The 14,458-nt window shown below is 32.4% G+C and overlaps 2 protein-coding genes across 3 annotated transcripts in view; one reads left to right on the forward strand and one right to left on the reverse strand.

Annotated features, from left to right (window-relative positions):
* Positions 1 to 1,886, reverse strand: part of LOC143079453 (E3 ubiquitin-protein ligase AMFR-like) — a 29,723-nt gene extending 27,837 nt beyond the window's left edge. For both annotated transcript variants that reach the window (XM_076254797.1, XM_076254796.1), the window contains exons 1-2: positions 1,480 to 1,886; positions 448 to 540 (exon numbers count right to left, since the gene is read on the reverse strand). In XM_076254797.1, the coding sequence (XP_076110912.1) occupies positions 448 to 540; positions 1,480 to 1,803 (417 nt within the window). In that variant the 5' untranslated portion in view covers positions 1,804 to 1,886. The remainder of the gene's footprint in view (positions 1 to 447; positions 541 to 1,479) is intronic.
* A 168-nt stretch (positions 1,887 to 2,054) lies between these two features.
* On the forward strand, positions 2,055 to 14,188 carry LOC143079454 (epimerase family protein SDR39U1-like). Its single transcript, XM_076254798.1, has 6 exons — positions 2,055 to 2,337; positions 3,761 to 3,867; positions 8,568 to 8,653; positions 10,585 to 10,706; positions 11,422 to 11,568; positions 13,751 to 14,188. The coding sequence occupies exons 1-6, from the start codon at positions 2,322 to 2,324 to the stop codon at positions 14,158 to 14,160; spliced, it is 888 nt and encodes a 295-aa protein (XP_076110913.1). The 5' UTR covers positions 2,055 to 2,321; the 3' UTR covers positions 14,161 to 14,188.
* Positions 14,189 to 14,458: the final 270 nt, after the last annotated feature.

A 14,458-nucleotide genomic window follows, 5' to 3' on the forward strand; every position in this document is an offset into this window, starting at 1 on the left:
CTTTAGAAATACTTCGACAGTCCTTTACCATGTTTACACTGATAATAAAATTATGTACTTAAATATACATTGTATGTTGAATCATTTTTTCATGTTTATCTTTAAAATCATTATCATGATTTGGACTTTTTTTCTTTGATTTTCACATAAAACTTTGAATGTGAAAATCAAAGGAAATAATTTTCTATGATAAATAACATACATGTATACAATTCATTAATTTGATTAAAGCATGAACCTAGACGTACAAAGTACAAGACAATGTAAACATGGTAAACATGATTTAAGCATGTAATTCTTCAACATTTATGTATTCACAAGACAGACAATAACAGATCCTTCTGCTTGTTTGCAACTATTTAAATAGACTTACTTTAATTATTATAAGAAATTTTAATTATGTAATCCTTATCAGTCAAAATACACAAAACAATATGTAAACATTACCTGCTTTTCTACAACTCTTAACTCTCCAAATACAGCTTTTTGAATCAACTTGGCAAGCAGAATAAGACAGCAATATGCTGTGTTAACAACAGTCTGAAAAATAAATATGTATCACTTACAATGACTTATAAGAAATGTTAAAATAAATCCAAATATCAGAACCTAAACACATTCATGCATGTACACAGTTAATCAAAAGTTAGAATACTTATACAGTATATATAAGAAATTAAAAAAATCATCATGCCATATGTCTTAAAATCTTTTAGAGTTTAAGTTATCGTAAATATTTTGATCATTGTTGAAGACTATACAGTGAGTGACATATAAAGAGTATATATATATCTGTGTCCTCTTAGTTGTCTCATTGACTATCATTTTTTTATATGTAACAAATGGAAAGAGAATTAAATTGGTTACTTATCACTGAGTCTGTACTTAAAAATGCACCACAACAGGTGCCTTATATGGAGCAGGATCTGTTTATTTACCCTTTTGGAGAACCTGCAGAGATCTCACTGGTTTTTGGTTGAGGTTTATGTTGCTAAGTTTTTATTTTTTCTGTGCTATGTTAATATATGCATATAAATACATTGTATTCTACTATGCAAATCAAGGGAAAATAATTATTTGGTTGCAGCAATACAAATAACTTAATAACCAGCGATTTTTTTAACAAACTGTATCAAACTCTGTTCAAATGATAATCAGGAACAATAGATCCTGGGTGAACAGGTACTCAGGCAAACATGAATCAAGGTAAACATGAATGAAGACAAATATGAATCAGGGCAAATGTGAATCAGGACAAAACATGAATCAGGGTGAACAGACAGGGATTCAAAGTGAACCTACCCAAATCCAAACATGAATCAGGACGAACATGAATCATGGTGAACTGACAGGGATTCAAAGTGAAACCTGAACCAGGACGAACATGAATCTGGGTGAACAGACAGGATTTCAAAGTGAAACCTCAATCATGACGACCATGAATCTATGTTAACAGACAGGGATCCAAAGTGTACTTACCCAAATGCACCATATTTCTGAAGTTAGAACATAGACTACATTCCACCAAAAACTCTCATATGGCAGCTGTATGTCAAATTCACTTGGTAATGGTTCCTTTACTACATCTGGATCATTCAATATGTCACTGATTTCTTTTGAATTACCGATGTTAACATTATGTTCGATTCCGGCTCCGTTTAGATCAGAATTATGTGGGTTTGTTTGGAAAGCAAGAACACATTGATAGGCATAAAACACAGCACATGACAACAATACAACAGAGAGACTAGTGTATGTACGAAGACTAGGCAGCGGTATCCGTTCTAGAAGTATCACAGGCATTGTGGTTTATTTGTGTTTTAGAAAAGATAACAAATCATTATTGTGTGGCGATCTGTCAAATATTGTGTCACACTCGACTTGAAATTTTGTGTATTATGGCGGCATTGTAATCGTTTCTTTCATAAAACATACCAAAATAGAGATTTTTGTTTGTATTAATTCAATAAATGGACGAATAAAATATAAATAAGTAAAGAAGATACCCTTTGTTTGAAAAAGTTTTCCCCAAAAATAATAGAATAAAAATCTTAAGAAATCGAGCGCACCTGTTGCATGAATCGCCACTGTTTCGTAGAAAATCACTCCCTCAACAAAAAAACAAATTACATTGTTAAATTTTCACAGCGGTTATGAAAATCTTTCATGTTAAGAGTTTAAAAGTTTTAATCAACAAATTTATACATGCGAAACTATAATTTCCGATTGTCTATAAAGTTGTGATTACGCAACATTTTGTTTTGACTGTCACCGGCTAAACGACTGAAGCAGTTGTCAGCGTATACATTGATTCACATAGAATGAGGGCTTTAATAGGTGATGCATTATTGTTGAGAATAAGGGAGATGGTTAATATGTATCAATGATACATCAAAAGAACAACAAAAACAACCAAATGACTTTTATAAAAAAATATAGAGGACAAGATATTTTAGCTGTTTATATATAAATTATATCCTTGTTTTTAAAATTGCAATAGGGAACATACATTTTATAATTGTATAAATAAATAAACCAAAGACGAAACGTCTTGAAAAATTGGTTTATTTATACAATTATAAATTATATGTTGCATAAGAGACATCTATGAGAATATGAAATGCCCTTTAATTTATCGTCAGGCGTGGAATGGTCATTTTCGGCTAGCTTCCAATTGATTAAAATTTTACCATAATTCATCAAAATATCCTTAACATGATTCGTCAGAGATCTATAACATGTCCAAGTAATTATTGTTACCGTCATTTCTGGATAAAATTTAATGTGATTCATCAAAATCAGTTGATTGTTTTATTTAGAATAAAAGAAAGTGTACATTTTATCATCAAATATTACTGGTCACGTCATTTGGCAAGAATTTTTATTGTTTTTCGTCAGGAGTGTAACACATTGTTAGTACCCTCATCTACACTATCTGAAACAACGAAGTCTAATTTTTTAGCTGGCATGATGTTAAAACAACTTATCAAAGAATTCAACTTTATATATAACCAATATTGCACAATGGTGTTGATCAAAATCACATCATTCCAGGCCCCTTTGTTTTTGGTCGAAATCCTACACAGATACCAATAATAGATGTCACATGTAACTTGCTACCTTATCTGTATGTTCTGCCATTGTCAGGCACATCATCAAGCAGTGTGTTTGGGATTTGCCATTTACACAATGTATAGGGGTCTTAATCTCACCTGAACTTTGTCATTATAATGGGTCTCATTGGAGTCTAAGCCTGACGCGGGATTGCCGATTTTTTGTAAGCGTGACACGTGAAAGTCAAATTATTGTGTCGTGAAAGCGGGAAATGAGAAAAGAATTGAAAATTGCTTACATACATAGTGTAAGCGGGAAACTGGAATCTGACAAAACAGTAAGCGGGATCCGGGATCGGAACCCCCCAATGAGACCCCCATTATACTGAGGTATTGACACTTCTTAATTGAATCATTGACCAAAAAATATATCTACAAATATCCAGTTGTAGTAGGAAAACCATTTGAAAAATATGAGACAATTCAATAAAGATAACTTAATGGCCTAATTTAAAACAAATAATTTGCGAAATTGTCCACTTTTCAATGTTTTAACGATTTTTAAAAACAAGGTCATTGACACGACAAAGATTTAACTGCCGTAATTTAGTTTGAACAAAATTTATGTTGATATAATTCAACATCTGTTAACATGGTTAACAAGTTTGTAAAAAACAATTAACATTTAATTTATATGTCTATTTTAGGTGGAGGTACTGGTTTTGTGGGCCGTCATTTAACTAAAGCTTTACAAGAGAAGGGTTATAAAGTAACAAAAGTGTCCAGAAAGACAGGACCAGATACTATTACTTGGGTAAAGAATGAGCTTTATAAGTTGTGGTTAAACGTATATATAATCTTAAGAATTTCAATGAAAGGTTCCAAATTTTAATTAATAACTGTACATATATATTTGCCTGATTCTATCTATCCTCCATGGCCATTGTGCAATGAGCAAAACACAAACCATAAACATGACAAAGTAATCTTTTTTAAACTACATGTGTACATGCAACCATGAGTAACCGTAAATTTCAACATGAAGCTATACAACACTTTATGACTGATCTTCTAATGGTACATGCACATTTTACACATGTTAACAGAAGCACTATATATACTGGTACTTTGTTTTAACTAATGTGTATTTGTTAATAATCCAGGGATACCAATTTTCATTGACTTACCTGGTATCTGAATATGGACCATAATTTGGTATTCGGCCTTTGGTTTCTTTTTGTATCCTTTTTTATAAGTTCTAAAATTTTAACTTTTATTTTGTGGGTTGTGTTGGTGTTAGAATAGTATGAATGGAACAATTGAGTTTTTCGAGAAAAAATTAATACATTTTGATTCACCGTTTAAGTGACAGGAAACCAAACAGGAAACCAATCTTTATTTTCTTTATTTTGCACAATATAATTCAAAAGGCATAAATAAACACCACTACTAGTGTTACTTGCTTCATGTTAATATTCAAAATCTATTTTCAATGTTATATTAAAGTTTTTTTTAAACGTGACAGGAAACCATAAGAAACCGAAAGCATTTTTTTAGTTTTATTTTATTGCAAAATCTGCTTAAAATAATCTGAACAGTATACTTTTTCTTAAAATCCATCTTAAATTTAACAGTATTATAAAACTCCTAAATATGTGCTTGTTTTGAAAACAATTAGTACAATTTATTCAGAATTTTCCATATTTTCTTCATTGATACAGGATACCATAATCGTTGTATCTTGATGTTTTGGCCAAAAAAATATATTTATATTTGGTTTTGAAATTCCAGTTATATAAAATTTATTCCAAATCATTGGCAATGTAAACTTCTTTAAATCCAGTAAAGAAAAAAACTTTTAACTTTGAATTAAAATCTTTAAAATAGGCACCATGTGATATTTGTGACCTGTACACCATCTACATGGTTTCCACATTTTAACCTACTTTAGTGGGCTAAAATCAATAAAGTACTTCCTTTCAAGTCATGCCTGGTAAAAGTTTACTTTTCCTTTGACAAGTTTATTGAGTTTCTGAAAAGTGTTTGCAGAACATGAATAAAAAAAAATAATTAAAAATTGTGACAAAGTTACCAACTTTGTACATTCCTAGTGTAACGGTATATTAACATGCATTTTTCATTTAATTATCTTTATTCACCTAAAATATCCAGTAATATTTACTGCTGAAGCAAAATCAATCCAACGAACATCGGCAACATGATAAGAGACGTAATTTCGATTGAATTTTCCAAGGACTCTTTACATCGTTATTGGGAAACGTAGTGTGTTTAAACGTCGGTCAAATTTGAAATCGATTTTGTCAAGTCATTGGGCATTTATTTTCACACAAGATCGTATGTAACATTATGCACATAGGAATAATAATAGACCCCCGGCGCAATCTCTTTGAAAATTGTATTTTCCTTTTTTAAACAAGTCGAAACAAGTCTACAGATTATGTTTGCTAACATCCCGTTGGAAACAAAAACAATGTTTAGAACTAGTATATCGTATGTCCGGCTGTAAGGGCGTGATCACATGTTAGTCACATGTTTCACGTATGACCGGAAATGATTAGAACTTAAGGACAAAAACAATTTTAATAAATAACTGGACTTCTGTTTCGTGTGAAATGTAACGCATAACGATAACGTCATTTTCTTACTTAATTATTACGAAGATCAAAACAAGAATGTAAATCATCTCTGATTTACCTGTTTGAACATCTCGCGAGAGTTCATATTTGCATATTGTTTTTAAGAATTCTATTACAACAAAGCAGATTACATCATCTAAAATTTGCGTTACGAAATCGGACACAAAAATCATGCCACTGTTCTTACATCTGCTACATAAATACTTATAGTTCTCGGCATTTTCTTCTCACTATTCTTATTGGTCGATGTTCTTTGTTATTTGAAAGCAAACGTTACGAATTTGCCGGTGACGATTATCTATAAATCAGTCAGCGTTATGCTCTTCGGAAGCAAAAAGTAACGCGAGAAACGACACAAAAATACGGTTGTAGAATCTTTGAAATTCGTATATTTCAATTTTTTTTCTAGGGAAGAGTAGCATACACTTGTATCCTACCGTAGTCTAAAATCGTTCATCTTGTCAGTTCGTTAGGTATTTGTGTTTGAACTTAACACACGGGGCAACTCCGCATTGACGTCACTACGCTACTTCCGGCGTAGAAAAACAATGTAGAATACGTTTTTTCTGCACTTTTGAATAAAAAAACATTTCTGAAGGTAAATTTTCATTGCTGTTCTCAATTATTGCTAAAAAATGCCAAATTTCTAATGCCCGTTTCAATCCCGACTTCCGAATGTCTAAAAACATTCTAGAACTTCACAAAATCCTACTTCCGGCCTCCATTGCTTTGTGTACATTCCATTCAGCGTCATCAATCTTGTGGCAGGCAATACAGGTCAAGCAAATCGTATTTTTAGGAATTTTAAAATGACATGCTCCTTACGTCTTTCGCGATTTTCCCGCCGAAAAAAGCCAAACCAAAATGAAAGGAAAACTAATTGAAAAAACGATGCCCATGCCATAATTTTGTACAGGAATATGGAGTAGGGTAATGAAAAATAATTTACATTTATTTTTCATAGAATTTTCTTTTTGCTCATTATAAAAAGATCGATATTCTGACCATCATGACTGTAGATAAATATTCATACAGAATTCCATTGATGTCAAAAGGGATGGCAAAAAAAGAGTTTTCCTGTTGAATAAAACCCAAAATTATTGCAAACTATTTTGAAGCAATATCCCACAAAAAAATAACGTAACTGCCGTAGACTGGAAAATCCCCTAATTGACAGTAGAGCAATACACCAGTTTCACATTTGATTGCGCAGGCGTGACCTAATTAGTTGACTACGAGATTTCACGATACTTGTCCGTTATTTCGTTTACTGGGGGCTACATGCTTGACCTACTGATTACGATCAGTCACGTGCATCACTGTTTACCTTTACCTGGACGCTATTATTGATCAAAACAACTAGGTCATGTTATAACTCGGCAAATTTAAGATAGTTTAATACATAAATGAACATATTTTGACATGGGTGGAAGAGACTACTGTTGTGTTGTCGGGTGCAGCAACAGACGGTCAGATTTACCTAAGGGCTACGCATTTCATCAATTTCCAAAGGCTCCGTTGTCTAGAAGAAACTCGTGGATTCATGCTACTGGCCGTGCCCTTACAGGAAAATATAAATTCGTAGTTACAGATAATACTAAAATTTGTGGACATCACTTCGTTCTAGGTAGAAAAAATGCAGATCCAACTAATATTGACTATGTTCCTACAATGAATTTACCTTTGGCAAGTTCAAACGCGGAAACGCCAAAAAGAAAGACACAGGCAAGCAAAAGGGCTATTGAGTTTGACCGGGCCGTTGAACATGGGACACAGCGTAAGAAGAAGAAACTGACTAGAACTGGACAAATATCGTATCCTATTGATATTAATGACGTGCAACATGAAGTGGAAGTAGAAAGCACTGACCCTTCTCTGTATACAGCAACGTTAATTATTCCAGGACAAAATGTGCACACATATACATCAGACCATGCCTACCATAAATTTTGGGTTCATCCGAATGCAACTAAAGTAACAGAAACAGGGGTTCAATGTCAACCAAGATGTGAAAATAAATTTCAACAAACAAACCATGTACATGTACAGCAAACTGTGGATGCCATAACAACAGTTCAGAAAGCTACTCAGGTGACAACAACTTCAAGCTTGCTGCAAATCAAATGTAGACAACAACAGAAATTGATATCGGAACTATCCTCAAAACTACAGACTGTTCACAAGGAGAAAGAAACACTCAAAAATGAACTGTCGAAGCACAAATTTTGTATGGAGACCTTGCTGACAAATGATGAAAATGTTCAATTTTATACAGGACTTCCTAATATTGCAACATTCAATGCTTTATTAGAATACTTAAGACCAAAAGCAGAGAGACTTACATACTGGAGAGGGAAACAAACTTCTACAACAGGCCACATTGGTAATCGGGGACGTGTTAGAAGTCTTTCTATTGACAATGAGTTTTTTGCTGTTCTCGTGCGTTTGAGGTTGGGACTTTTAGTGGAGGATATAGCTGCTCGTTTTGATTGGGTAGAACGAATTGACATCACGTGATTTTGACGCCATTGAAATTTAAATGTAAACAAACAAGGTCAGAAGGTTCAGTATGGGACAGCATCGTACATTTAGTTACTGACAAATAATTATGAGTTACCAAGCTTGATAATGCATGGTAATAAAAAATGAAAGCTAAGTGTACAAAAAAAATAAAAAAAAAATAGCCTTAGGATAACGACTTATCATTACACCTGGATATGTTAATAAAAATAATGGCATCTTTAGATGTAGTTACAACTTTTCTTACAGTAATTCAAATTTTATCACTTTTCTATAGTTATAGGAAACGGAGCCCAATAGCAAATTATGGTCCATATTTAATATTGTATTTTTTTAGAAAGATATAAATAAAAATGGAATACCAGATGATGTTACAGCTGTAGTGAATTTAGCTGGAGCTAATATACTTAATCCTCTTAAAAGGTAAGATCTCATACCTTGTACAATTGCCTAAACAATGCTTAAGGTGGTATCAAACTCCTTGACTAAAATTGATTTGGCTCTTTTAATTTTCATAAAATTTTGAAAAAATATTTACTTTGACCGGTCACCCTTTGACAAAAATATGAAAATTTCAAAAAGCTTGAACCACACACACTATCGGAAAAATTTCATTGGCTACATCACTAGTTTTGCTATTGCACATTTCAAGTTGGCAGTATATAGTGAATCTACATTAAGAGATAGTAATGTATCAAGTTTTTCAGATGTTGAAAGCTCAATCATTTATTTTATTCTGTTATATATAAATATTTCCCTCACTTTAACACAATTCTCCAAACTGATTCCTCTATATAATCACCTTTTTAATGTCATTTCAAAGAAGGATAAAATGATGTTTCCAACTTCAATAAAGTATACAAATTTTAAAGAGGAGGGTGAGTTCAAGCAGGGCTCACGCTACCAGGCGACTTGGGCGAAGAAGTCGCCTTCCTGACCGTCACTTCGCTTTCCCCGACCCCCAAAAGCGAAATCAAGTCGCCTTGTTCTTGACGATACTCGCTTTCAGTCGCTTCCGTCATCGGACATTTTCAATTTTTACCAAGTTGATGAAACATCAATTTTTTATTGATAATTAAAGAAATTCAGACATAAACGATTCATTATCTTTAGAAAAGAGGTTGAAGCATTGTCTTCGCAGTGTGTAGCAGGTTATTTGATAAAAATACAACTTTTTATCACTTCATGCATTTTCGGAAGTTCCGGTGGTTGTTACTCAAAAACGTACATAAACCTAAATTTCAGCGGCAAAATAAGTTTGTTACTTCATTTAACCGTGATAAAAGTTGCCTCCAGTAAATGTTTAATCCATTTATTGCATTAAAAACGTCATGTTCCTTTTCAAATAACTTGTCAAACATCGTTTATTTTTGTAAATTTTCTTGCATTCGTCCGCCATTGACCGATTTCTAAACTACGGATCTGAACCGGACCAGCTATGACCGAAATCCGTACTTTTACAATAATTACTACGGACGCACGGACGGAACAGCTGACAGAAGAATATTGATCCCAAAGGGAAAAATTACGCATTCCACACACATTAAGAGACTTTTGGTTACATCTAATTAATTGGTGTATATAATTCCCTATATTTTTTATGGATTGTTTCAAACTATTGATTACAGTTGCTTAACTCTGAGACTATTATACTAATTTCAATATATTATGGCCCAGCTTAATAACTTTTATATTTTTTTATGAGAAACACTGAATTTCATACACAAGATAATTTTTAATTAAATTGTAATATAAATGATATATTATAATTTCTTTACATTTTTTAAAATATTTTTTTTTTTTAGTGCTAGATATTTAGTTGGAATAAGTTTCTCACAAGAACCTTAGTAAAACTTAAACAACTTTTAATTTCAAATGTTACTTTAATTGTATTTTTTTTACTCAGATATGAATTGAACAATATAAAAAGAACATTATTTACATATGGCCCTTTATACTATTGTAAAATCCAAACATTGTAGCGGACTGCGCGAATGAGCACTTCTCTTTCAAATCTCACCACTTCTCCCTATCAGTTTCAAAAAGAGAAGTCACTTCTCCCTATAATTCTGAAGTAGTGTGAGCCCTGTGAGTTGCTGAATAATGTCACTTTTTTTGTGCATTGACATTTTTTTGGCTACAATAGAAAGTTGAAACACAACTTTTAAATATCACATGTATCATAAATGACGAAAACAATACTTTCATATTATGTAATAAGACTGGACAAGTATTCTCTTAAAACATAAAGATAGAATTTAAGTGGAACTACCCCACTAAGTATTTTGCACTTGGTTATTATTGTACATTGACTAAATCTATTTCATTGAGACTTTTGCATGTATTTTTTGCAGGTGGAATCAAGCATTTAAAGATGAAGTGGTCAGTAGCAGAGTAGAAACAACAAAAACCTTAGCTAATGCAATAGTATCATCTAAGATCCCTCCGAAAGTATTTGCTACAATTTCTGGTGTTGGTAGGTATATTCAGTGTTCTGTACATACAACTGATTTTTTTATATCTTTATTTTGCAAAAGTTTAAGAGACCCTGTGTGAAAGTTGATCCGACACCAACCCATTAATTCTAGTTAAAGAAAAACAACATTAAGAGGTTACCACACTGCCTTTTTTCATGTAACTGAAAACTTAAAATTAGATTTGATTGAAGTCATGACAAATAAATACAAGTGATAGGGACACCAGTCTTAAATTGTATCATGTAAATTTTATAATGTTAATTTAAGAGGTGTGAAGATACCAAAGGAAAATTCAAACTCATAAGTCAAAAATAAACATGACCCCCCCCCTCCCCCCCACCCAGAAACTGGAATTGATCCCAGATAAGGGTAAGCAGATCCTGCTCTATATGTGGCACACATTTCTTCAAAATACAAAGATAAATTGACATGAAAAATGAAAACTAGAACTGTGAGTTGGCTTACAAAAGGATTTCCCTGCCCCTCAAATTTGATTATTTTAGTTTAAAAATGTTTGACAGGTATATGTTCCTTTCTGCATATTCTCAGTTGATGTTCTACAATTGTGTAAAGTTTCATCAGTATCAATCTGGCGGAGTTGTACTTACAAACCACATGGTAGGACTGGATGATTCTGAAATAAACCTCCACTCTCCAAAGTTTATCAATATCAAAGAACACAGTTTAATTTCATTATGTTTGTTTGATTTACAGCAATATACAAACCAAACCCCACGTTACAATACACAGAGGACAGTGATGTAGAACCATATGATTTCCTGTCACAGTTAGTAGTAGATTGGGAACAGGCAGCCAAATTACCAGAATCTCATAGCTGTAGACAAGTTACTGTTAGATCAGGTAATTTATACTTTGTCTTTGATAACTTAAAGTGATTGGGAATGTACAGACCCATTGGTGACACATTCCCCTTTTCCATTCTCAGTTCTATTAAATTTACTCAAATCTCATAACATTTATGATTGAAATAAGGTGGTTTGGGCGTCTTAATTAAAATTTGAACATTTCATCAAAGATCTAGACCAATGTTATCTTCAAAATTCAAGATGGAGGAAGACACCTGAACCACCTTAAGTGTAAAATATGTTGATAGCTCAGATGAAACAGTTGTAGATCCTAATTGAGAACCAGTTTCAGAATCAGAAGTGTGCAACTACAGACATGTTATAGTTTGATAATTATAAGGGAGTACAATTCAGTCTTGGAATAGGTTTTATCATTGCAAGAATTTTTAAACAAAATTCACGTGTTTTTTAAAGTTATAGGTTAAAGTTAAGATCACAGTAAGGGGACGACCATTTGATATTCTGGGGGGGGGGGGGGGGGGGGGCAGGAGGATTTGTTTTTGATCGGTTATTTATTTTCGCCAACTAAGAGGACAAATTATTCATTTTCTGCACTATTGAAGCAAGATTTTTCATTTTCATTAAAGCAAGGGACTGGTTATTCATTTTCACAACTATATTTATGATATTCGAAAACATATAATTATTAAATGATTTGTTTATTATAAATAATACATGTTAAGTCAAGTTATTATGTACCATTTAATCAAAACTAATCATCATCCTCTGCAGAAATGAATCTTTTTATATTCTCAACTGCATATACATGCATTGGTTGTAACTTACCTCTTTTAAAAGTATTATCAATCATATTTTGCCGAGCGGAGCGAGGCAACATTTTTTTTGTAGGGTTTTGGAGCCACTGAAGGCCTAAGAAGCTATATAGAACAAATAATGCAAAATCAGGCTTTCTTGGTGTTCAAAAGACCCTTTTATAATCTGAAAATGCAAGTTTTGTTTTAATAATTTTTTGACAATATTTTGATCTCAAAGCAAAATTTATAAATTCAGTGTAAGACTTAAGTTTCTAGGGACAACATCAATAGACCAATGTGCATGATAAAGCAAAAATGGAATTCACACAGTTAAGTCTGTGGCTGCTGGTTTTTTTTAAACTCATGATCAAGTTCATAACAAAATTACTAGATTACAAAAGGAATGCAACAGGAACAGAATACAGAAGTGCAATCAATAAACAAAAGACAAATAAATAAGAAACATTGATCACGAAAAATCAGGGCTATGTCTGAGGGAAAACAGAACTTGCTTCTTGCAAGGCACTCACTGTGAACACAATTTGATATGGAGATAAGCATTTGATTTTGAAATTTCCTACATGAGGCATTTGTCTCAATGTAGTTATGGCCCTGCTAAAATAAAAGCGAGGTAAGGTTTCCTGAGACAATATACCTCAAGTTGAATGAAACCAATTTTCAGACATTTCAGGTATATTTAAATAATATTTATACTTTTATTATTAAAAAAATTGGGAAGATTCTTCGATGTTTTGGGGAAAAAAGATGAATTTATGAAGAATCTGGTGCCATCTCATACTTTCGATTCCTGCTGAGTTATTTATTTTCAATACATTGCAAGTCAGGTAATTTATTTTCAAACTACCACAGAACAAACCATTTATTTTGGTGATAATCAAGGCCAAGTTGTTTATTTTCAAAATCCTCCTGGCATATTAGAAAAAGCTTGAAAGAATGAGAGAACTGAATTGTTTGTCCAAGATCATAAAGTTAAAAAGCTAACTTAATGGTGATCTGCTTTGTTAGTTATATTAATCTTGAAAGATCATAGGTATTTTGACAAGAATATAACCTTGAAAGGTCTAAGGTATTTTTGCAGGAAGAATTTTCCTTCAACAAAAACAAAACATCAATGTTTATATAGTTCATATCAAGAACAGTCCAACTTAATTAAGATAGTTAAGACAAAATTATCTATAGTCAAAGGCTAGTTGTCAAACTGGTCAAAAGAAAGGGAAAGTTCCTTGTTCATATATTGGTAATTTCCTAGGTATATTTTTTATATTTTGTAAGTCAATGTGAACATCAAATACAGTAAGACAATGCTATCAAATAAAAGGCAGCACAAAAATTAGTAGAAATGCTCCATATGCAAGTATATATAGAAAAAAGATTCAAGTATATTTATTTTTTATATAACAGGAGTGGTACTCGGAAGAGATGGTGGAATGATCCAGCAGTTGTATTTCCCATTTTATTTAGGTCTTGGTGGAACCATTGGTTTACGTGGTGACCAATGGTTGCCATGGATACATGTTTCAGATTTAGCTGGAATTTTCATGCATGCAATAAATAATGATAACGTTCGTGGCATATTAAATGGAACAGCTGAATCAGCAACAAATGCAGACTTTACAAAAGCATTTGCAGGTGCATTATGTAGGCCCGCCATTTTTCCAACACCTGGATTTGTTATGAACATTGTTTTTGGTAGTGACCGTGCTAAAGTCATATTAGAGGGACAAAATGTTAAGCCTCAAAAAACATTAGAATCAGGGTACCAGTATAAATATTTTGATGTGAAATCTGCATGCAAAAATTGTGTTAGTTGAAGTGTGAATGATTAAAAATTGTTTTCTATTTTGTCTCAAAGTGTTTGTTTTTAGGATAATTGACCTACACTGTATTATCAATCCTATGTTTCTCAAAGGAAATATCATTTTCAATTCAAATTGGTATCCAAAATAATAAATAAATCCAGATGCAGATTATTATTTGTTAGTAAATGTATACATGTATATAAAACTTTGGAAAACAGGAAATTGAGAATCTGGAAAAGCATTACATACTTCGTATGGCATGTTCACACGAAGACTGATAACAAATTTTAAGAAGCTTTGAGTTGTAGTT

This window comes from Mytilus galloprovincialis, chromosome 6 (assembly GCF_965363235.1).
Source record: "Mytilus galloprovincialis chromosome 6, xbMytGall1.hap1.1, whole genome shotgun sequence".
NCBI classification, from domain to species: Eukaryota; Metazoa; Mollusca; class Bivalvia; order Mytilida; family Mytilidae; genus Mytilus; species Mytilus galloprovincialis.

What these genes read in the sequence shown, in the direction of transcription:
- LOC143079454 (XM_076254798.1), top strand. An exon ending in ATACTTAATCCTCTTAAAAG is followed by an intron (nt 8,654 to 10,584) that starts GTAAGATCTCAT and finishes TATTTTTTGCAG; the next exon opens with GTGGAATCAAGCATTTAAAG. An exon ending in TGCTACAATTTCTGGTGTTG is followed by an intron (nt 10,707 to 11,421) that starts GTAGGTATATTC and finishes TTTGATTTACAG; the next exon opens with CAATATACAAACCAAACCCC.